The 24367-nt window shown below is 41.9% G+C and overlaps 2 protein-coding genes across 17 annotated transcripts in view; one reads left to right on the forward strand and one right to left on the reverse strand.

The window, feature by feature from the left end:
* The window catches only part of SLC17A1 (solute carrier family 17 member 1), a 237188-nt gene extending 213842 nt beyond the window's left edge, over positions 1–23346 (forward strand). The window contains exons 14-22 of one of the 10 annotated variants that reach the window (XR_003507976.1): positions 4749–4846; positions 5581–5693; positions 9544–9640; positions 16520–16868; positions 17394–17552; positions 18295–18876; positions 20979–21434; positions 22516–22669; positions 23173–23346. The gene's annotated coding sequence lies outside the window, so the exon portion shown is untranslated. Of the gene's footprint in view, positions 1–4748; positions 4847–5580; positions 5694–9543; positions 9641–11693; positions 14096–16519; positions 16869–17393; positions 17553–18294; positions 18877–20978; positions 21435–22515 lie in introns of those variants that run through there. The other 9 variants (XR_003507974.1, XR_003507972.1, XR_003507977.1 and 6 more) reach the window with 9 other exon arrangements.
* The window catches only part of CARMIL1 (capping protein regulator and myosin 1 linker 1), a 308279-nt gene continuing 305502 nt past the window's right edge, over positions 21591–24367 (reverse strand). For all 7 annotated transcript variants that reach the window (XM_027524071.1, XM_027524067.1, XM_027524073.1 and 4 more), the window contains one exon: positions 21591–22614. In XM_027524071.1, the coding sequence (XP_027379872.1) occupies positions 22478–22614 (137 nt within the window). In that variant the 3' untranslated portion in view covers positions 21591–22477. The remainder of the gene's footprint in view (positions 22615–24367) is intronic.

The raw sequence follows: 24367 nt of genomic DNA on the forward strand, positions 1-24367 counted from the left end.
TGGAGAGCAAGGCAGGAGGATAGATTAAGGGAGTTAGTGTCATATATCTTCCTATCATGTGTGGTCCTGGGAAACTACTGGATATAGTGTCAAACATCAGTCAGGAAATACAAGCATGGACTCACCAGGTTTGTGACTGATCTTGGTTTCTGGTAAATAGGAAAAAAGGGAAAACAAGGCAAATGTCAGATGTGATAATCAAGGTCTAATATAGTGGATGGTTAAATAAATGATGGTGAATCACAACGATAGGCTTTGTTGCATACACAGAAAACTTGAAGCTCAACACACAAAAAAATGCTTAGAACATAGGTTTAAGATTAAAAAGTTACAAAAACGCACATATTTCATGACCCAAACCTTTAAAATAAGTATGTTTCTACACACAGAAAAAAAAATGGAAGAATGTACACTAATAATGTAAATGTTTATCTCTAGATTGAGGAAGATTTTAATTTTGTTATTTGTAATTCTACTTTAAAACTTTCTACAGAAGCATGTAATTCAAACACAGTTTTTGAAAGTTGTAAAAGTGATATCTAGAGAAAGAAGTATAACTACAAGGTCTGCTGTTCTTGGAACTGAAGAACAAAGGGAACTCAGACCAATTTCCAGGAGCCTGGCATGTGGAGCTCTCTGGGGAGTTGTAATTTCCATTTAGTGACTTATTTTCATTTTCTTTGTATCCAGATAGCAGCCATGGCAGTGATACTTTGCATTCTCTCAAGTAAAGATTTCCTTCTGGGAAAATTCCAGATCTTGACAGGGAAGAGAGTCATTAGGAAGGTATCTAAAGATCCTGGATCAGCAGAAGTCGCTTTTAAGAGTTTCTCACTGAAAATGTTCTGCCTGGGACTGGAGTGATGGGAATGGAGGTGAACCAACCAAAGGTGATTTACCTGAGTCCCTGACTGTCCAACCAGAGAACTCAGGGTACCAATACAAAACAGCTAGAATTAACTCGAGATATAAATTATGCAACTTATAGATTAATTTAGCCCTTTACACAGAGATTCTGATTTAAATGGTCTGCATCAAGGACTCTGCATTGATACTTTATAAAAACTCCCCTAGAGATTAGAATTGCTAACTAGCCTTTTGTCTCTAAGTTTCCTGCTGCTTATATTTTGGTCATTTTATTCTTTAGATATGGCTTCTCTGAAGGACAATCTGGAAAAGGGAAAGACTTCTAAGGAATTAGTAATTTTTTTTATTTTTATTAATACTCTGTCTCTTGAAAAAAAAAAAAAAATGCCTGTGTCACTTTGGTAAGTTTTAACAACTGATGGCTAAAACAAAGGACTGCAGTGAGTTGTTTTTCTTTTTTACCCCTGCTGATTTCATTTTCTCCTGCAATCATTTCCTGCTTTTCTCATTAGCATAGCTAATTGATGGTTAGTTGCACAAGAAACATCAGTGGTTTCTAATTTCAAACAATTATCTAACCCTGATGCATGCATTAAACTTTGAGTTAGAATATCTGAATCTTTCTACAAACTCAAAATGAACTTTCTAGTGGGAAATATGAACAATGCCTTCTTTGATATTGTCTTCCAATAGTTATTAAACATTCAAATATGGGAGACATCTCACAGACTGCATAGTAGACCTTAGAATTCAAAGAGATTGCCTTGGTTTGATGCTACATCAGCTCTAAAGGACAAAAAAGTCAACTAGAAGAAACCTGACAGCAAGAAAATGCCGGAAATAAGAGTTACTGCTTTTTAAAGATATATACCTTTTATGGTTTCTTTTTAATTACAGGAATAATACAGAGTCTAATTATAAAGATAAAATAAAAATTCCCCCATAATTTCACCACCCAGAGATATCTAAGAATAAGATATTAGTGTATATCCTTCCAATCTTTTTTTTAATGTGTACAAAAATCGGATTACATTGCTCTGTAATTTGCTTGTTTCACTATTATGAATGCCTCTCCATGTCATTAAGCTTTCTTGAATGACATCATTTTAAGGGTGTTGTTGAAATTAATTAGTATCATTTCAGGGGGGGTGCTCTGAAGAGCTCTCATACCATAGTCCTTTATGTCTCAGTGCAGAGAAGAGTTCAGCAAGGGCAAAAGAGTAGATAAGTGATTTATTAGACTAGGACGCTTATGAGACTAACAAGTGGGAGAGAAACAGTGCTCTGAGAACTTAGTGGACCACAGTTTTATAATCAAAGGAAAAGTTGGGAGGAGGAGAAAGACCTTTGTTTTTCTTTCCATCAGCTCCTCCTCCAGGTTGAGCAGGGGCGTCTTCTTGCCGCTGGGTGGTCAAGCTGGTCCACAAGTGATTGTTTTTTATGTGTTCAGAGAACATTTAGGGATCATTAACTTACTGAGCTCACTGGGCAGGATGTGGGACTCATGACGCCATTGTTTTATTTTGGGGCATGTCCTGTGCTACTGTTGCCTGGATTGGTTGCTAAGCAAGCCTGCTTTCTCAAGTAATCATTAACTTACATGAGTCTCCATTATTTTTCTTACAATCCCCTATTGGGATTAACTACTTAATCACCTATTTTGTCCTTTCATTCTGTCCGTATCTGTATTGCCATTGCTAACAGTGACTAAATATTTCTGTATTGCACCATATAATCCTGCATTTTCTTAATGTGTTGTATGTCACTAAATTATAGGAGACTTTGTAAAATAAAGCCAGCTCTTCAAAATCTCCAAATCTGTTAAAATAAACTGAGACTACAGTATTTTCTGCTTATTCAGAGTATCATATTACAAATTAAATAGTACAAAAACATAGTGCAGCTCTTTAATATTTTTTGTTTCTCAGTTCTTCCCCCTCTAGTTTATATTCCTAAATACTATGGAGGTTTTATATCATTCAGTATCATGTCTGATGCTTAGTACCTACTGAATCAGTGATAGCTGTAGCTAAGTCCAGGTGATCACACAGAGTAGACTATATTTCCCAAATGGCTTGTAAATTTCATTCACAAGACATTGCTGTTTTAATAAGCATTTTCCCCTAATTTGATTATATGGATACTTATTAATTTGCAGCTTTCTTTTTAATTTAATCATGTCAAAGCTGTAAATGTCCCTCTAAGTACTGCTTTAGGTTTCTGTCTAATAATACCTTTTTTTCTGATATCCACTATCATATCCTTTGACACATGCATTAAAATGTTTCCTAAATTCTAGATACATGTGGTTTTATCTTTTCAGTACAGATTTTTAATCTAATTGCCTTGTAGATGGATAATGGGGTCTATAATGTCCATCTTTTACTATTTGCTGAGGTTTGCTTTATGGTCCTTTGTAAAGTAATTTTCATAAATTATCCAGGTATACTTTTAAAAAAGTAAATTTTTCAATTTTGGGTGAGGTGTTCTATGTATGTTCGTTAAATTAAATATGATAATTATGCTGTTCAGATTCACTTATATTTACTGATTTTTTTGCCTCCTTCATTTAAAAATTATGAAGATGGATGTTAAAATTCTGATGATGAATTTGTTCTTTCTATAGTTATTTCCTTTTTTGTTTTATTTTGTTTTATGTATTTTGAGAATGTCCCTATGTGAATATTGATTTATAATTATTATTACTTCTTGGTGAATTGATCCTTTTACTATGTAATGACTTTTCTCTCTCTCTCTCTTTTTTTTTTTTTTTTGCTTTTTTAAAATCTATTTTATCTAATACTAATACAGGCACATCAGCATTTTGTTGCTAGTATTTGCTTGAAGTAGCTCTCTCCTTCCATTTAGTTTCATCACCTTGTGTGTTCTTGATGTATCTATAGAATATTCAGCTATTTTCATTTATTATAATTATTGACATATTTGGATTTATTTTATTTTTCCTGACTTCTGTATGCTTATCTTTCATTCTTCTCTACTTTTAAGTTGATAATTTTTTTTCCCACTTCATTCACTTTTACCCATTTATTCATGTGGAAGTTATACATTCCTTTTCTGTCTTAGTTCTTTTTTATCATAGATATTAATATAACAACATGCATACTTATTAAGATAAAAATTAATAAATTACAGCCCTCCCAAACAACACAAAAGCTTTAGAACATTTTAGAATTCTTCATCCCATTCCAACTTACATGCCATTCTTATTACGTATTTTAAGTGTATTTTTAATCCACAGAATTTTTTTTTCCTAGCCAAAATTTGTGTTGATTTTCTTATATGCTTGTCGTTGTTTTTGCTTGTTTAATACTTCTTGTATTTCACAACTTCCATCTAGGATTAATTTTATTCTTCCTAGAGTACATCTTTTAATAACACTTTTTTTGAAGTCTGTTGGTATGGTGAGACATACCATATGGTGAGACAAACTCACCATTTGTCTGAAAGTGTGGGTCACTCAGCATATATTATCTACATTATTAAAAACAGGAATCATTAAGAAGTTCTTAATGCCAAGATTCTTTACAAGAATTCCATTTTTCTCCAAATAAATGCTAAATTAAAAAGTGTGAAACTTTGTTTTTTAAATCTCAGTGCTTACAGTGGTGAAAAGCTTTGATGTAGCTGCTTCTTTCCTTCTTTCTTCCCTCCTTTTTCTTTTTTTTTTTTTTTCAATTTTATAAAATTCTTCTACCCAGTGGTATTTTTTTTTTTTGACAGTACAGAGTAGAAGCCTGAAACTAAAACAAAAGTAAAGGAGAAGAGAAAATTTTAAAGTGTGTTTGTCACACATACTTATAAAAGCATGAATAATGATGTATGCATAACAGTCTCTCATCTTTGTTATCCTTGAATTTCAGAGCTATTATTACAGGATAAAACATTCCTGCAAAGCTTTGAAGACTTGAATAAAACCAGCTGGTGGATTAAGATGCCAGAAGGAATAAGTAGTTACCAGGTAATCTGGGCTTTTAATAATGGTATCTTGATTGCTGCTATTAACAGAGCCCCCACTAGGAAAAAGTGACGTCAGTGTGCTCCACACAGTTAGGTCCTCTGAATGGCTAACGATGGGAAGGGCTGGACTGAAAGCAACTCTCATGATGACTTCAAATGATCCACCTAAGACTTCCACTGGTAGATGGGGAAAGTGATTTTAATAGCATCTAATTCAGTGTTTTCTAGACTTTGCCTAAGCATAGTGTTGGCTTAGGAGTGCTCATTAAATATAAAGATTCCTGACCTGTATCCAGACTTGATAGATTAAAATCCCTAGAACAAGAGCCTGGAATCTGTATTTTCAAAACTACTCAGCAGAGTCTAATCATCCAGAAAATTTGGAAAACACGGATTGAGAAAAATGAGACCCAGAGAGATGGGATGCCTAAGATTGCCCAGGATTGCTGACTTGTGTCCTTTTCTTTATGTCCACAGAAGGTTAGGGAGAGGGAAAATAACTGACATATGTCATCTGCCTCCAGTTTCCCAGGCCCAACACTGGGCACATGTTGGCATTTGGGCAAGTTAAGAGACCAACCAAGGACTATGCAATAAAGATTCTACATCCTGAAGGATCTCTTTTATAATTACAGTTAACACATGACTCTGGTTTTCAATTCCTTGGGTAAAGGATGAAGATCACAGGGCCTCACTCAGTTGGTTTGTTTTCTTCAAGTGTCTTTCTCATTTCAGCTGGGGCCTCTTGGACATAAAGTCCTCTCCAACCTGTGATGCTTCTGGGTGCACATCAACGTGCCTGCCAAGGCTTATGCTCAGGGAAAATGGGGTTATCCATTTAGAGAAAGGTAAATGGCTTTAGAGGCTTCCCGAGTATCACTAGTGGTAAGGAACCTGCCTGCCAGTGCAGGAGACATAAGAGACGTGGGTTTGATCCCTGGGTCAGAAAGATCCCCTGGATGAGGGCACAGCAACCCACTCCGGTATTCTTGCCTGGGAAATCCCGTGGACAGAGGAGCCAGACGGTCTAAGTCCAGGGGTCACAAAAGAGTTGGACATGACTTATTGACTAAAACAACAACAAAGTGGCTTTAGAGCACAGGATTGAGGGTGAGTGTGTATTGTCCATGTCCAGAACCAGCACTAAGTACACAGCAGGGCCCAAGAAGTTCTTCTAAGGAAAGGAAGGGCTGAAGGAGCTCTTCTAAGGAAAGGAAGAATTTTGTCCATACACAGGAAGACTAGCCTTCTAAACTAATGTACTTAATTTAAGCTGGTATCTTCCCATGAATGAATGCATTTGGGGGGAAAATATCAAGAAAACAAGTCTATTGTCAGGGAAAGTTTAATATTTTCCTGGAAACCTACCCAAAACTCCATGGGAGAGTCAGATTTAATAAGCCCCTCAAATAAACAAAACAGGGATTCATTTGTTTTTTTATGGGGTATCTGCCTCTAAGTTGAACAGATTGTACTTCATGAGATGATAAGCACTGCTGAGAAGCTTGCCTTTTTAGGAAGCTCAGAGATACATCAATATTTACCTGGAGAGATTTCAGTTGCTTTACTGACATCACTTGGACTGATAATATCCTTGATACAAAGCAAAGCTGGATACAAAATATTTCTATGATAGCTCTAAAAGAAATGGCAGTGTGATCAATGAAAAAAATCTTTATTTCAAGCATAAATGTATTTAGTGTCTAAAACCCTAGCTCCGAGGGGCTTCTCTCCAGATAGACAGGAGGAACTACAACTTAGATATAAAATACAGTGTGCTTTTAGAGGAAAGTCCTGTTTCTAGCTTCCTGCCTTGTTGGTTTTAGGGATTCATTAAGTAATACTCCCCCTTTCCCCCTCCCAATTGAAAAGTAAGATGCAGTTAGGCAAGTGAAGATAAAAATACCAGCCTTATTATTGATAAAAGCTAGAATGGAGGATGTGGCTAAGATGTGAGCACAACAGACTTCCTAATATTTTCCAGTTTCCAAATGAAAGGTACTTACCTGCTGCAGGAAGAACTGGACAGTCACAGGCTTCCCCATCATAAGTAGAATCTGCCCTACTGAGCTTATCATGCAGTAGGAAAGTGTACAGAGTGTATCCCTCTTTGGGTAGGCAGAGCTGAAGCATTAGTATGCTCAGCCCCTGTCATGGACAGAATTGTGAACCACCTCCCCGCCCCCCCCCACCCCCCCACCCCCCCACCCAAAATGTCATATGTTGAAGTTTTAGCCCCTAATGTTACATAGTCAGAGATACAACCTTTCAGGAGGTAATTAAGGTTAAATGAGATCATAAGGGTGGGGCCCTAATCCCATAGGATCAGTGTCCTTAAGAAGAGGAAGAGAGATTAGTATACAAAGAGGAGAGAGGGAAGGCAAGTTGTCGGGGCACAGTGAGAAGGCAGCCATATCTACAAGCCAGGAAGAGAGCCCTCACCAGAAACAAACCCTGATGGTTGACTTAGACTTGTAGCCTCCAGAAATGTGAGAAAATGTGTTGTTTAAATCACCCAATCTGTGATACTTTGTTATGGCAGCCTGAGTAGACTAATACAGCCTCTTCCCTAAATTCAACAATTGGTGAAGTCACTAAATTCTTCATTGGGCAGGTGAGAGGAAATACATGTGCCTCTGGAGAGAAATTGGAATTATTTCTTTCATGTCTCTCCTTCTAGGGCATAGAAATATATTTTTTCTGGAGTGGAAATCACTTCTGCTCTGTGGACATGTGCAGTGATGAGAGCGAGCATTCCTCCTTCACATGCCCACCTTAGGAATCTCCCTCTAGTTGTCCCCAGTAGGTGCTTTGACCAGCCTCTAATCAAAATTCCAAGGAACAAACTCCCACCACCTGAGGCAACCACTCACTCCACATCTGGAGAGCCCTGACTCTGGGAAATTGACCTGAGTCAAGTCAGCCCCCTGCTCCCTCCACACAGAGCCCTGAGCCACTCCCATCAAGCCACACCCAATATACCAAGGACAGTAGAAACCTGTCCTACATGGCATATTTCCAGATATTTAAGGACAGCTGTCTCTTAGCTCCTTACTCTTTTTCTAGATTAAATATACACAAATCTAGGTTATATACATACAATCTATATGAATTGTTATATACACAAATCTAGGTTATATATATAACAAATATATACAAATCTAGGTTAAATACACACACACAAAAACGGGACCAAGTGGTCCCCAGGCCACTCTGCTGAGTTTCTGGTGCTCAGGACTCTGCCAGGGGCTTGGGCTCATTTCTCCAGTTGTCTGACTGGACAAGATCTTTCCGTGACTCTATCATTACAGCGCCATTGAGACCAGAATCGGGTGCCACTGCAGCCATGGATGGACTTCCATGCTCTGAACTTAGGGCCAGACATTGGTGCCTGACTAAGGGCTCATGGACCCGATAGCCAGGCTTCTTAGGGAAGTAAATACTTGCTCTCTTGCTCACCTCTTAGTGAAAGTTCTGCCATATTACTATTAATAGTTTTTACAGAACTTGTAGTTGCTTATAACCCGTGATCTCTAACTGGGGGTGATTTAATTCTTTTTCATGAGTGATCTGGGTTCACAGAGCTTTTAAAAATGGCCAATTTATTCCTGTGCAGGTGGTTTAATTGCTAAGTCATGTCCAACTCTTGCAATGCCATGGACTGTTGCCTGCCAGGTTCCTCTGTCCATGGGATTTTCCAGGTAGGAATACTGGAATGGTTTGCCATTTCCTTCTCTAGGGGATCTTCCCGAACAAGAGTTTCCTGCGCTGCAGGCAGATTCTTTACTGACTGAGTTACAGGGAAGCTCCTAGCTTGTACATAAGGAATATTTGTTCTATTGAGAGCCCTCAAGGCCCTAGGAACTCACCTTTGTTCAAGAAGACAATTTTGCTCAATTCTTTAAATATTTGTTGCCTGCCCAATGAATGCCTAGTACTGAGCAAGATTAGCAGGGCAGTCCAGGACAGTGGCTGGCAGCAGATAATCAGTACCAGATTGAAAACAGATGACTTGAGGTTTGTGGCCCAGGAGTTTGGGTCTTAAGGAGGAGTAACCAAGAGAAGCAGATAATAGTGTATGTGATTTACACATTGGTGAATTCTCTGCAAAAGTATTCATTCTTTTAACTTAGTAGCATATTTAGTCATTGATTATTTTTTGCCTACATGTAATATAAGTGAAGTTTCAAATACTAAAGTACAAAATCCAAGTTAATTACTTAAAATGATAAACCTTTCTGATACAAAACAGCAGTCATTTAAACTTTTTTATTATTTATTTTATTTTATTTTTTATTTTAATTGGAGGCTAATTACTTTACAATATTTTATTGGTTTTGCCATACATCAACATGAATCCACCATGGGTGTACACATGTTCCCCATCCTGAACCCCTCTCCCACCTCCCTCCCCATACTATCCCTCTGGGTCATCCCAGTGCACCAGCCCCAAGCATCCTGTATCCTCCATCGAACCTGGACTGGCGATTCGTTTCTTATATAATATTATACATGTTTCAGTGCCATTCTCCCAAATCATCCCCCACCCCCCGCTCTCTGCATATATATGGAATTTAGAAAGATGGAAACTTTTTTTTTTTTAATGGGCTAACTTAGAACTCATTTTCAACTCTGTTGCTTATTGCCAGGTATTTCCCTACTCAGCATTGCGTATGTCATGCTCTGTGTTCCATCTAGGGCTCCCTTCCAGAGTAACATTCTTTCCAAATTCCGTCCAGCCAAAGTTTGCCTGGTATCCACCTTGGAGCTCACCCAAAGACACTTAGCAGTGGAGGTAAGGCTCATTTTTTCATCTGATCTGTGACTTCTCCATGGTGGTATTTTTAGTTCTCTGTTGTTAGGTAACGTACCACTTCAAAACTTACAGCATCAGTCATTTACTATAATTCTGCTATTTGGCCTTAGATTTATCAAAAGATAAATCTTTTTATCTTGCCACTCTTGGTGAGATCACCCTGATTGGACCAGAAAAGTCCAAAGAATGGCCTTCCTCATGTGGTTGGTAGTTGGTATTGCTTTCAGCCAGGAGCTCAGCTGGGGCTGTTTACAGAGATGCCTCAGTTCTCCTCTACATGGCTCACTTGGGCTTCTCCTAGCATGGTACCTGGGTTCCAAAATGGATCATCCTAAGAGAAAAATACAGCAGCTACAAATCCCTAAAGGTCCAGCTTCAGGAGTTATGTAACATCACTGTTGCCATATGCTATCTGTCAAAACAGGGTGCAAGGTTGGCCCAGACTATGTCTTTCAAAGGGAGGCGTTGTAAAAATTTGCAGCCGCCTTTATCCTCTACAACAGTCTTTTTTGTTTATTTTTAAAGATTTTATTTATTTATTGGCTGCACTGGGTTTGCTGCTGCGTGTGGGTTTTCTCTAGTTGCAGCAAGCAGAGGCTGCTCTTCATTGCAGTGCACAGGCTTCTCATTGCGGTGGCTTCTCTTATTGTGGAACGTGGACTTTAGGGTGTACAGGCTCCAGGAGTTGTGGCCCATGGGCTCAGTAGGTGCGACTCATAAAGTGCTTGCTCAGTGGTTGTGGCACAGGCACTTAGCTGCTCCCCGGCATGTGGGATCTTCCCAGAGCAGGGATCAAACTCATGTCCCCTATATTCGCAGATTCTTAACCACTTGACCACCAGGGAAGCCCTACAATGATTTTGCTGACTTTGAAAAAAATGCCTGTTCTTTAAATTCCTATTTTTGTTTTGGGGATTCTTTTTTTAATATGTGCAAATTTTTGACATCCTTATTTTAAGTCCCCTTCAGATTGCTTATAGTCACTAGTGGTGAGTTTCCTTGTTGCTTTATAATTTTTGCCTATGAGCTCATCTTGATAAGAGTCCCATGCAAGCCCCTTATTTATGGAGGCTGTCTTACATACTGGATAACCCGCCAGTCCAACAAGGAAGTGCTTTTCTTATACACATACACGGCAAGGTAGACCCCTTTCTGGTTCCTGGGTTTTGGGTGTTCGGTGTGGTTAATATAAGAGGGTGGGCTTCCCACATCAGCTCAGTTCCTTATCTTAGTCTGAAGTTCTGGTAATGATCTTTTCCCAATAATAACAAAATCTCTATTTTACAACCTGACTTCTGCCAGCCATTTGCAGCTTCTTTTCAGATTTAAAATCATACCTGTAAACTATAGCAATTAATTTAAAAAGTCAACAATGATTTCTTCTTTAGGATGAGAAAGCCAGTAACACTATTCAGTTAAATAAATAATAACGTAGCCAATGTCTGTGATATAAGTGGCAAACAATTTTGTTTGCCACTTTTATTTTTTTTACTTTCCTCACAGTCATTTTTGACACAGATTTTTTTATGCTATTAAGAATTGGAATTATTAGATTTTTCTCTTTTGTCTTCTGGTTTGTTGAGAAAGGAAGGTTTTGGCTAAGATGGTAAAGACTCTGCCTGCAATGCAGGAGACCCAGGTTCAATCCCTGGGTTGGGAAGATCCCCTGGAGAAGGGAATGGCTGCACACTCCAGTATTCTTGCCTAGAGCATCCCATGGACAGAGGAGCCTGATGGGCTACAGTCGGTGGGGTTGCAAAGTCAGACATGACTGAGCGACTAACACTTTCACGAGCTATTGGATCACCTTCCCATTTACCGACTCTAAATAATTTTGTGTTTTTATTACTTCAAAGTAATATGGTTGTTTCTATCACTTGACATATGATTATTAGCATTACTGATGCCATCTTGGGCCTGTACAGTTCCTCCTGTCCTTCTGCTGACCCTACTATAGACTATACTGTGTGATAAATCAATTTTCTGTTGTCAAGGGCTTCGTATCTAATAGATACTGTTTAATAATCATCAGGACCAGGTGGCCTGTATGCTCTGCTAGTCCACAATGATGAAGACCTTCACTGATGTATTCCTGGCCTCCACGGGACTGTTTACCGCTTCATAAACCTGGACTTCGGGAACGTACTTTCTGTTTCCAAGCAACTGTAAAGGTGTCCCACTGATTCTCAAGGGAGTCAGCAATGGTTTCAGAGAGCTTAACTGGCCCATACTTACTGTAGTCACATGCCAGCCCCTAAGCTGACTTAGGACTCATTTTGTTGAAAGGAACAACCACAGTCAAGCTAGTTTCGGTAAAAAAGGCTTATTTTAGGATATATAAGTCTATCAAAGGGAGGGAGCATGTGTCTCAAGCAGGACCCATGTGTCTCATGGATATTGGAAGGTTGTCAGGCCCTATCTGCCCTTTCTCCTCTGAGATGCTTAGCCCTTATCTGCTCTTTTGCATAGTCTCTCTCTTTTCCTGTCTCCCTACAAGCCTCTGAGCACAGCTGCCTCTGTTTTGAATGCATATGACCCTCCCACCCCCAAATGGTGGTCACAGCATCCAAGTCTGTCTGACCTTCTCTTTCAGGAAGTAGAAAACTTTGTAAAGGACAGACTGTAAATAGTTTAGACTTTGTGGATCCGTGGATCGCTGTCAACAACCACAGACAGTCACAGTTAACATATCAACTGGTGGGTGTTGCCAGATTGGGCTAACAGGCAATAGTATCCCAACTCCTGAACTAATTTTTTTTCATTTTCCCAAACTGTTGTTGAGAGAACCTGTTGGGTTTTCTGTGGGTCAGATGTTCACTCCTGATTCAGTAATTTAGGGAAGAAGGTCTAGAGTTGCCCTTTGGGCATTTATGGGCTGGGAAGACTGATTTTTCTAGCAGAGCAGCTCAGCTTTGTTATCTGTGAATTGGGGTAGAGAGAGTTTGCATTGTCTCACTTCAGACTTCAGTATCATTATGGACGAGGAAAATTTCCTAAATGCTGGAGTATGCTGGGTCCACACTAAGCTGCATTTTTCCTATAGGAAAAATAAGCAGTTCCCATTCTAAAATGCCTGGATTCCCATGATAGTGACCCAAACCCTTTCCTGGTTAGAGCTTCTGATTTTACAGCATAAGGAATTAGGTCTCTGTTGTAGCAGTCATGGGTTTGGTTTTGTTTTCACTGAGTTGTTTTCACATGTCATACCACCTGATGTTACCTAAAAACAAACCATTAGATATTCCCTAGGGTTGGCCAAAAAGTTCGTTTGGGTTCACAAACTTTTTGGCCACCCCAGTACTTTACTAAAGTAGCTGTGCCCTGCTCCATCCTATGTCATCCTTAAGCCAGTGTTGGGATGGAATGAATTGAGGCTCAGGAGTGGAGTGTGGGCATCTGGTGGAGATTTAAAAAAAAAAAAAAGGAGCACTTTTACATATTGACACATCCAAAGGTCCTCTCTGTACATTGCTTCACTTTTTAAAAATTCTTATTCAATTTTTGCAATTACCCTAATGGGTGGGTAATCAGTACCCCTAATTTCCAGGTGAGGAAACTCATCTGTGAATTTAGATCCAGTAGCACTTAGGTGGGATGGCTGGGGGTTGGGGGAACCACCCATGTTGCTTTCATTCCCATCTCTTCTTCCACTTGTAGGACAAGTGTAGTTTCTATCACATCTCTGCCCCCAAACTCTCCGTGTGTCCCTGATCCCTACAGCCCCTCCTTTCTTTACACCCTCTGTTTTCAGGGCTGTGCACCACCTCATCCATGACGGCCACCTCATCAGCAAGAAGAGCCAATACAGTGGCTCCATCACGCAAGGACTGGCCATGCTGCACTCCCGGCTCCCAGAGCCCAGGACCTGGACTGTGCTGAGAGCAGGTGGCAGAGCTGTTGGGCACGCAGAGCATCTCAATGCCCAGTTTACTCTGGACACCTTCCACATGTGGAAGAAAAGCCAAGTCTCTTCTTCCAGCCCCACAGACTAGCCAGCAGTGGTCCCTGTGCCCACGTGAGGCTGCCCTTCTGCCCTGCTGGCTTCCCTGCTCGCATGTCCTGGGCTGTGGGCCTGAAAAGTCAGGGGGAGAGACTACCTGCACCGTGTTTTGGTTTTTTTTTTAAAGAAACTATATACATTTGCAACCTTTTCTCCAGGTCTTCATAAAAACCACTTTATGAAACAACCTAGGTTGAACAGCTTTGATGCCCCCTCCCCCGCCCCCAGCTGTCTGGACCTAATCACAAAGAGGGGTGAGGCTAAGCCTTGCAGGGTGGAGGTGGGGAAGAAATCAAAGGCTGGCTCCTCTGATTGCTGCCCACATGCATCAAATGGGCAAGCCGCTTCCTTGACTTTCCTGGGGAGGGAGTGTTAAGCTAATTAATGCTCCTTCTCTACAGGTGACTGGCATTAAAGCTGTGTAAGTGCTTTTACCAGACTGACTGTTCTGGGCTCCTGGGGCTCCTGATTGTAGTAAAATAACCCCGTTTCTGGAGTGGGGCCTTGCTCCCTCCACCTCTCCACAGGATGATCTCACCACAGAGGGAATGCTGGAGGATCCTGGGCTCTCTCACTCAGTTAATTCCAGGCAAGAAGGATTTTTTTTTTTGGTGGAGGGGCAGGGGGCACAGCGGGAGGCAACAGATAGGATGCCCTACTCACATCAGTGTAATGGGGCAAACCTTGGGACTTATGCAGCCATGCAGTTTCCCAGTACTTCCAGTACTTCATCCCCTGCCTTCTAGAACTCCAGACTGGAAATCAGATGGGCTCTTCCTCTTGGTAGATAGCTTGGTGCTTAGAAGTGATTTTAGCATTAGAATGGATCACAAACTGTGTGACCTTCAGTAGGTTACTCAACTCCTTTAAATCTTAAATTCTTTATTTTTAAATAGGGATGATCATGCTGGGTGCTTCACAGAGTTGCTCCACCCACCAATGCTGGAGACCTGGGTTTGATCCCCTGGGTCAAGAAGATCCCCTGGAGAAGGAAATGGCAACCCACTCCAGTATCCTTGCCTGGAAAATCCCATGGACAGAGGATCCTGGTGGGCTACAGTCCAAAGGGTCACAAAAGAGTCCGACACAACTCTGAGCAACTAAACAAACAAAACAAGGCACGTAAAATGCCTGGCGTATTGCCAAACTCAGTTAATGTTCACATTTCTTAGTATCATTTTCTCCATCTCTGAGGGAATTTCAGAAGGTCCCTAACTATTCTCTTTCTCAGTTTCTTCACCTACAAATTGTGAATTATTCTGTATTTGTAAACTTTTTTTTTTGGCCAGAAACTTTAGAGTACTAAGACCATCATATTGGCATATAGCATAGAGGGTAGTCGGAGAAGGCAATGGCACCCCACTCCAGTACTCTTGCCTGGAAAATCCCATGGACAGAGGAACCTGGTAGGCTGCAGTCCGTGGGGTCGCTAAGAGTCGGGCACGACTGAGCGACTTCACTTTCACTTTTCACTTTCATGCATTGGAGAAGGAAATGGCAACCCACTCCAGTGTTCTTGCCTGGAGAATCCCAGGGACTGCGGAGCCTGGTAGTCTGCTGTCTATGCGGTCCCACAGAGTTGGACACGACTGACGCGACTTAGCAGCAGCATAGAGGGTAGTAAGAAAACTGAGAGGTGGGGAAGCCCGTGGGAAGAGGAAGTTATTGTGGATAAGAGGGGCGGGGGGAGATGAAATGGATAGAAATGAAACAGCAAACTCATGATAAAGGGATTAATGCCCCTCAATCAATGCCAACAACTTTGAAAGGTTCCCAAGAGGCGTAAGCTCTCTGGGGGCACCTCTGCATTGGGCGGCTCTGGAAAAGGAGGACCAGGTGTGGTTTCCAAGGAGAGGAGCTTCATAGCCTAGTGTTTGGCACACAGCAGATGCCCTGTATGTATTTATTTGTTAATGGTTAATAAAGAGTTCACAGCCCAGTTCTTCAAGGCGGAAAAGAGAGATGGCAGTGGCACCGGAGAGAAGCTGAGAGAGAACCAAGTTCTGCAGTCTCTGCTATTGGAAGATGGGGCTGCTCTCCTACAGGGACTGCAGGGGCCAAGAGAATCCTCCCTCAGGCCAGGAAATGCCAAGAGGCTGAGTGAGAAGAGCAGGTCCTCCAGTCTCTCGGACCTCCTGGAAAGGAGACAGAATGGTAGTGTTTGCAGGGGAGGGAACCCGGGCTTACAGTCCCGGAGGTATTAGAGGCTCTCTGTGGTCTACCCCATGACTATTTGATGTGAACTATAATATATTCTGTTAAATAAGCTCAACATAACTACATGAAGTACTTTAAATTCATCTCGTTCAAAGTTGTCACTGATTGGGTTCACCAGAAAGCTGACCTCAGGATGGAGACTGGTGTGTAGGAGGGTTACTGGGAAGTGTTCTTGGGATCAAAGGAGGGAAGAGGGCACCAGGATGGGGCAGAGGGAGACATGGAGCAGTGATACTGTCTCAGTGAAGACCTCAGCCCACCCTGTGGAGGGGTCTGAAGGTGGGGTCACTTTTCACAGCTGTTCTGAGCTGGAAAGGCTGGGCCTTCATGCTCCTGCACTGATCAGCCACCAGATGAGTCACCAGGGAAGGGGTGTGACCTTGGGCAAGTCAGCTGTCTTCAGTTGAGACAAGCCCCCCCAAGCAGCTGAAGTAATAAATCTGTTACTTCAAAAGGAGATCTGGGTGGTGCCTCCTATCACCCATCACAATGGGGGAGTGTAAATTAATAGAAAAACAGTAGGGTAAGAAGAAAAAAATCTCTCTTCCCATCACTGCCTATTCCTCTGCCATACAGAGCACTTATATGAGACATGATGTCATTCATTAACTTCCTTGCTTATTTTCTGTCTTTTCTTTTAGATTGTTAGCTCCACGAGCCAAAGGATGGGAGCTGTTTTACCAGATAAGCACCCAGACCATCTCCTTGCATGATAAGTGCTCAGCAAAATATTGAACAAAAAACCAAATGAGAAGCCATCACTGGTGGCAAGAAGCTGGTCAAGTACTAGAGATGTTCTCAGAAGTCAGGAAACAGAGGAGAGAATATGCTCTGAAGCCAGATTCCATGGAATCAGTGAGACAGGCTGGGTTGTGGAAATGCAATGTCTGATGCTGTCATCAGGGATGTGCCATCCCTCCAGTCTCTGGGTGTCTTGCGTGGTTCCTCATCCAAGCTGGGCCTCCCCGGGAATGGGAGTGTGACAGTAAGGTACGTTTCATTCTTCTTAGTCCACGATGATCCTTGCTGTATGTAGTAACACTGGCCGCTGCCTTGCCTACCCTCAAGGGGGCCACTTACCTGCTAGTGGTCACCTATCCCTGTGTCCACAGCCTGAACACTTGGAATTTCAAAAGCAGGATGCCGGTGTGAATTTGCGAAACGCTCACGTGGTGCACATGGGTTCTTGCTGCTTTCCTTGTGTCGGTCATGGTCACTATGGCTCCTTGTGCTTCACTGCTGGTGCCAGGAGTCTGGGATCTGCCCACCTCCCCTTGTTCACCTCGGGGTCTTGCTGTGTTTGCGTTTCAGGATTGATTGGAAAGCTAACTTCAGGCCAGTTTTCAATTAAATAAAGTTGGATTTAGTGGAGTGGAAGTTTCTTCCTCTTGCCCTTTCCAGGAAGAATCAACCTCATTAACATGTTCAGGCTCCCTGAACTATTTGTTTTTATCTCCTCCTCCCTTTTTCAACTGAACTCAGTGACACAGAGGGTTTTTGTTTTTTTTTTTTAAGCTATTCAAGGGTTAGAGTGGCTGACAAAACTTGTTCTGGACAAGCTGTCTGCAGGGTGATCCTCCCAGAGTGGGCAGTTCTTCTGCAACAGGACTGAGTTGATTGCTTTCCTTCTTGGACAGATTCAATCCCCGAGGCCTCTCGGGTCCCTCCTGGATGGTAAGACAGCCATCAGACCCAGGGGCACTAGGGGTGCTCGTTTCCAACCCTCTGCTGTTCTCCTTGGGCCTCTGAGGTCCACAGAACCCACAAACCCAGGCACACTGAACCCCTTTCCCACCCACTAGCCCAGCAGGAGGACCAGGGATATGGAGGAGGATGGGAAAAGACCCGGGTGCTGGGGAGATACCCCAAAGGCCTAACTTTCCACCTGGACATTAGGGTCTGTAGGCCCGGCCCATCCATCCACTCAAGTGTTTGCTAAGGGACCATCAGTTTGCTCTCATAGGAAGCTATAGAAGCAGACCTTCTCCCCACACGCATCACCCCTCCAACTAGGAGTCTTAGAAAAATAAAAAGACATGATTAATACAGAGACCCCCTAAGACTCCTGGGAATATAATGCACAGCATGGGACTGAGGTCAATAGTACTGTATTGCATATTTGAAAGCTGCTAGGAGAGTAAATCATAAATGTCCTTATCTCAAGAAACAAAATTTTCTGAGGGGCTGTGAAGGACATACCCCCGCTGCTGGTTTCCCTGGTTACTGATGAGCCAGTCTGATGTCAATTCCCCCTATAAATGGCAGCCTGCCCACCCACCCCACTCCTCCATAGCAAAGATTGCTGTCCTGTTCTGCTCACCAGCTGCCCCACACAGTTGGGCTGTTGCTCCAGGACCTGGCTTCAGATGCGTAAGCTACCCTGACCAATATACCATTGATGTCTCTGTCACAACAGGTGAAGACATTATAAAACGCCCACCCAGGTGGTTGAGCAAGGCATAAAACCACTGTTGGGGGCTAGAAGTGCTGGATGCACAACATACAGGACCCCCATGGACATCAGGAGTGACCAGGGAATCCACTTTGTCAGCCATGAAGTTCGGGAGTGGGCTGATGAGAACGACGCACACCAGCATCTCCCCCTGCCTCCCAACCCCATCACTGCTGGGCTGTGAATGAGCTGCTTCAACAGCTGAGATGGGAAACCCACTCCTTCATCTTGTGGACACCTCCCAGGAGCGCTGGTCACAGTGCTGACACCATGGTAACCCAGAGGCAACTGGTCAACACCATCCAAGTTCAGCAGTTGACTACCGAAGGACCGTGGCCAGCTACTGGTCAGGACAATAACATTTTTGTCCTCGTCACAGTATCCACTCCTGTGGCCCTGAGACTGGCAGCTAAGTCCCCATGGTTCGGGTTTGCCACCTTGTGGCAAAGAGGATTCGAAAAGGACTTAACAGGTTTCACCTGTCTTCTCCTCCCTGGCCCCACCTAAGAGGGCCACCTAAGAGTCCACTTACCTAAGAGGACTAAGGTAAGTAATCCGGGCCCCCTACTAGAGAGGGGCACCACTGCTAACCCTGAGGTCTGTTATACGGCCTCTACAGCACTTAGCACCAGCTGTGAGGGCTGCGGGGGGATGGGCGGTGTGGTCCGGCAGGCCAGGTCAGGAACCACAGGCAGTGGTTTTATGCATCGCTCTAACTACTCAGTACGACAATCTCTAGGTCCGTCCATGTTGCTGCAAATGGCATTATTTCATCCTTTTTAATAGCCAAATAATATTCCACTGCATATTTGTGCCACATTTTCTTCACCCTTATGTCAGTGGACATTTACATGGTTTGCACGCCCTGGCTATTGTAAACAGTGCTACAATGAACATTGAGGTACAAGTATCCCTTCAGACCCTGTTTTTCTCCAGATACATGCCCGGGGGTGGGATTGCAGGATCATATGGTAGCTCTATTTTTAGTTTTTTAAGGAACCTCCATACTATTCTCCATAGTGGTTGTACCAATTCACTTTGCCATCAACAGTTTAGGAAGGTTCCCTTCTCTTCACATCCTCTGCAGCATTTATTTTTTGATGATGGCCATTCTGACTGGTGTGAGGTGATATCTCATTGTAGTTCTGATTTGCATTTCTTTAATAATTAGTGTTGTTGGGAGCATCTTTTCATGTGTTTGTTGGCCATCTGTATGTCTTTGGAGAAATGTCTAGATCTTTCACCCATTTTTTGATTGGGTTATTTGCTTTTTTGACATTGAGCTGAATGAGCTGTTTGTATATTTTAGAGATTAATCCCTTGTTGGTTGTTTTGTTTGCAAATATTTTCTTGCATTCTGTGGGTTATCTTTTTGTTCAGTTTACAGTTTCCTTTGCTGTGCAGAAGCTTTTAAGTTTAATTAGGTCCCTTTTGTTTGGTTTTGTTTTCATTACTCAAAAAAGATCTTGCTGTGATTGATGTCAGTGTTCTGCTGTTTTTCTCTTCGGGCTTGCACCTAGTTCTTTAATCCCATTTTGAGTTTATTTTTGTGTATATTATAGGGAAGTGTTTTAATTTCATTCTTTTACATTTAGCTGTCCAGTTTTCCCAGCACCACTTATTGAAGAGACCATAGCATGGATTTTATAGTTTTGTTTTGTCCAGTCAAAACTCAGGAGAGAGAAAGAAGAATCAAAATCTAAGGGAAAAAAATCACACCCTTCATCCTTTCGCTTTCCTTTGTCTTCCCTCCTTTGTCTCCTACTCTGGTCTTCAGCAGTTTGGCCAAGGGGTTGGGTTCTGGGTTAAAGACGTGAGTACTGGGAATACAGGTTTCTAGTGGACTGTGTAGCTTAGGAAGAGCAGAACCCCAAACATAGTAGTAATAACCTTGAGGGTCTGAAACCTCCATTTTCTTAGCACCTTATACAGTGGAAATGAGGGTCAGACTCAATCTACAACTTTCCACCAAGACCTCCCACTGGGTTCCTTCAACAAGCCAGAGAAGGCGTTGGTTAACATTCTTGCTCTGCAGAAAAAGAGGGACCGGCTGAAAATGAACACCACGTGGTTCCTACTGCAGGGTCACACTTGGGTAGTGCTTTTAATCCAGAGCAAAACATGCTAAATCTTTTCATGGCCATCTCAATTTAGGATTTGTCCACTCAGGATTTTTTTTTTTAATGGGCTGTGCTGGGTCTTAGTTGCAGCGTTATGAGATCATACTTGCAGCTTGTGGGATCTAGTTCCTTGACCAGAGATTGAACCCGGGCCCTCTGCCTTGGGAGCATGGAACCTCAACCACTGGACCACCAGGTAAGGCCACACATTTGGGATCGAAGACGGGTGTAACACTGCAAAATCAGGACTGTCCTGCCTCTTGCGGTTTTGTTGTAATTTTTCCATACATTTTATTTTGCAAAGATAAAATGAATCATTATTTTCCCTTCAAGCTTGCAGAATTTTCCCTAGGAACACTGTTTTGCACACAGTGTGAGAGAAAGTGGATTGTGAACAGCAGCAGCTGGAGCACCCAGGGAAATGAGCCAGCACGGGGCAGGGTCAAATGTGCGACACCTTTCCTGCCACAGGGTGGATCTCCCCTTCTAATTAACCAGGTGTCTGTTTCCCTCTTCCTGAATTTTCAGTGGCCGTTTTTTAATTGCATTGACTTCTTTACAACACCTGACGCGTGCCTCACCAATCATTGGCCAAACAGCAGGTGGAAAGTGGACCCAGACCATCCAACGCTAAACTAAGGGAAAACGAAAGGTCAGCCTGCCCAGTCTAACTATACAAAGAATGCATCCTTAAAGTGATTCCTGGGTTTTGAGCCCCTGTTAGGTATACCTGAGATGGAGTGTGAATTACCAATAGCCTCATTCTTAGTTAAGGGTCTGCACATGGCACCAATAGGAAAACCATGATCTGTAACTTCTCATTCGGTGAAGATTCCCAGACCCCTCCCAGCAGTCGTCCTGCTCATCTCACAGTGTCTTGGGATTTTTCAGAGAGACCCCAGCCCCAACTCCATTATCTGGCCTGATGAGTGGGTTCTTGTGGACTCTGAAAACGTTTTGATGAATTTCATCTTTTCCCCAAAGGTAAGAGCAGGCCATGAAATCAGCAAGTTGCATTTATTTAGAATGTAATAGGTTTTTGATTATCTGGGAACTGTGATTATTCTGGAGTTTTAGAAAACAAAGCTCATCACCACAAGCCAATCCTCACTAAAAGAAAATCACTGGAGAAAGTCAAAATTCCACTTGTAAAATCATTTTATTGGTATAAATATACATATGAATAAAATACCTCAGCCTGTAATGTAAGTGAATATTTGTGAAATGTCTTAAAAAGTAGTATTTTGATTTTTTACAGGTGTCAAAGTATTCTCTCTTAATCACACATTAAAAGCTAATATGCAGAACAGAAATTAAAGGCCTTCAAAAAACATGAATATTCATAAAACCTCATTCCAATCAACTATATACATTAATCTGGGAGCATGGTAGAATCAGCCATGGGCCTTTCACTCGGTTCTTAACTCACTTGTTGGTGGTATCACAAAGGTCACCGTACCAAATTTAAATGTACAATTCCACGTCGGGAAGGAAGAAGTTCCCCATGGGAGAATGTAAAAACCATACCCAAGATCTGATATATATAATTTATACAAATTATTAGTGTGCTCTGTTAATTACAGTGTGCAATCGCATACATCAAGAATAAATTGCTCTATGAGTCAAGTGCAGGTTTGACACAGGTACATGCAGCAGTACCCCACAGTCAGCTGGATGGTGTTACTCATGAGTATGTGTCCAGTTACCTCGTTTACCTCCCCACACTCATCTGACGGGGCAACCTGTAGCTGCCTCAGAGAAATTCAAGTAGGGCCCATGGGATAATGCTGGCATTTGTTGAAGGCAGATGAAGGAATGCATAGAAATCAAATGCCAAGGGTTGGGAAAGATCAAACCTGTGCTTTGATTCCCGAGAAATGGATTTGTTTTGGTTCTCGAGGAAAAAAGGAGAAAGAAAAAAGCACCAAGAGACAAATGCTTAGAAGAAGAAAGAGATGTTGCCCTTGGTTCCTCTCTGATGGCTAACAAAAGCACCCCTCACAGGAAGACTTCTGCGTGGGTGACCATTACACAAAAATATACTCTCTTTCTGCTTCTTCCCCAGAGTCGCTGGATTTGCTGCCTGGCTGGCCATCTTTACTGGAGGCCCATTGCTTTTGCTCTTGACACTCCTGGGCCTGCTGGCTCCAGCTTCTCCTGGACACTGAAAGGAAGGGAAGAAAGTCGTTACAGTTGATGAACAAGGAGATGCTGGTGGGGTGAGATAGGCAGGGGCCCTGAAGAGTGTGGAAGGGTTTGAGATGAACTTTCTCAGAAACAATTTTCCAAGTACATTTCAAGACTCTAAACAGAAATCAAAAACAAACCAACAAAACAACACAGAAAAACATGAAAACCCCAGTCTATGAGAGGGTGAGCCTCTCATAGATGCGGTTGACCATCTGAGGGTGAGGACCCCAGCAGGGGAGGGTGGGGGTGGGAGGACCCGGAAGCCACTCTGTCCCAGGGGACCTCCTCGGTCATAGCTGCCCGTTCATGCGGCACAGGAAACAGGTGGCGTTGCTGGACAGATATTCCATCCGTTGCCTTCTGCACACGATTTAGGGGTGGCAGTCCCTGCTTCAAGGACAGGATATGAGGAGGCGCCCCAGTGATCTCTGTCAGGCCTTTCTGTGTCTCAGAAAACCTCAGTTTCACTCTCTAGGAAATGGAATAAAGTCTTGTGGAAATGAATTAATGCTGCCTCTATTCAAACCTTTAGGAACAGCTTTCAGGTTAAAAAAAAAAACAACTGCATGTTTGTTGCCTGTTCTAATCACATATGAACGTGGGGGATCTACAAAGCAGTGATGGGAGAACAATCACCAGACTGAGCCTTCGTGATGTGTCCTGCCAGGCGCTCTGTTTTATCACTGTTACTGCCCACAACTACTAGGTAGGTTCTATAAAACTTGCAATCAGGATTTAAATTAAATCTTTCTCCAAAATCCATGTTCTTTTCAACTAGGTCATAGCTTCTCTGCTACTGTACCTTGGAAAAGGTCCAGATGCCATACTCCAGCGTGGCTGTTAAGAGTTATTAAATATTACTCACCAGGTCTATTGTAGAGATATCACTTAAAAGCTAAAAATACCAAACCCCATGCACTTTGTGTGGCTTGAAAAAGTGCAGCTACCTCACTACTCAGAAGTTTAAATATCCAGTCCTGGAAAACCAAGAGGATTCATTTGATGCTTTGAATCATTTTAATGTTAGCATTATGTTAAAAAAAACTCATCTTGCCAGGAACTGGCTATTTAAATGTTTCATCTGCTAAGGAATGTTGTTTTAGGAAGTGAAAGCTCATGAAACCTAATAGGCAAAATGCAAACATAATAAAGTATTTCTCTTGCCAATCCTGCTGTCAGAGCCAGATTCTGATCTCTACACAATAAAAATTTAAATTTTAGTTAATTACATTGAATTTACTCAAAATTCTTAAAAGGATAAAATTTCATGATAAAAAGTAATTTTTAAAAAACTTGACTTTTTACCCAACAGTTTTGAGCAAATTCTCAGATGGAGGGGGAAAAACAAAGAATATTATATTGATGTTTTATTTTAGCTTGATTTGGGTTAACAAAAAAAAAAATGTGTTTGGTCCTTTGAAAGTTAACAAGCCAGGTTTGGGGAGAAAAGGTAAGTAATTTTCTATAAATAATTTTCCCTTTTTCACAAAGTAATTTGATAGTAATACTCAATACTTAAGTTCTGAACTTCTGTGTGTGTGTACTATGAACAGGGGTTAGCAGAGAAAATTTACTATATTTTGATCTTGAAATACTTTGCAATAACCTAATCTCAAAACAGATGATTACTAGTGAAATCAGCTAGAAAATCTCATTCATTTTAAAACTAAAATAAGTATTACTCAGGTTTCCAACACTACAAATTCAAAGGAAGAAGTATGCTGATA

This window comes from Bos indicus x Bos taurus, chromosome 23, assembly GCF_003369695.1.
Source record: "Bos indicus x Bos taurus breed Angus x Brahman F1 hybrid chromosome 23, Bos_hybrid_MaternalHap_v2.0, whole genome shotgun sequence".
Classification (NCBI taxonomy): domain Eukaryota; kingdom Metazoa; phylum Chordata; class Mammalia; order Artiodactyla; family Bovidae; genus Bos; species Bos indicus x Bos taurus.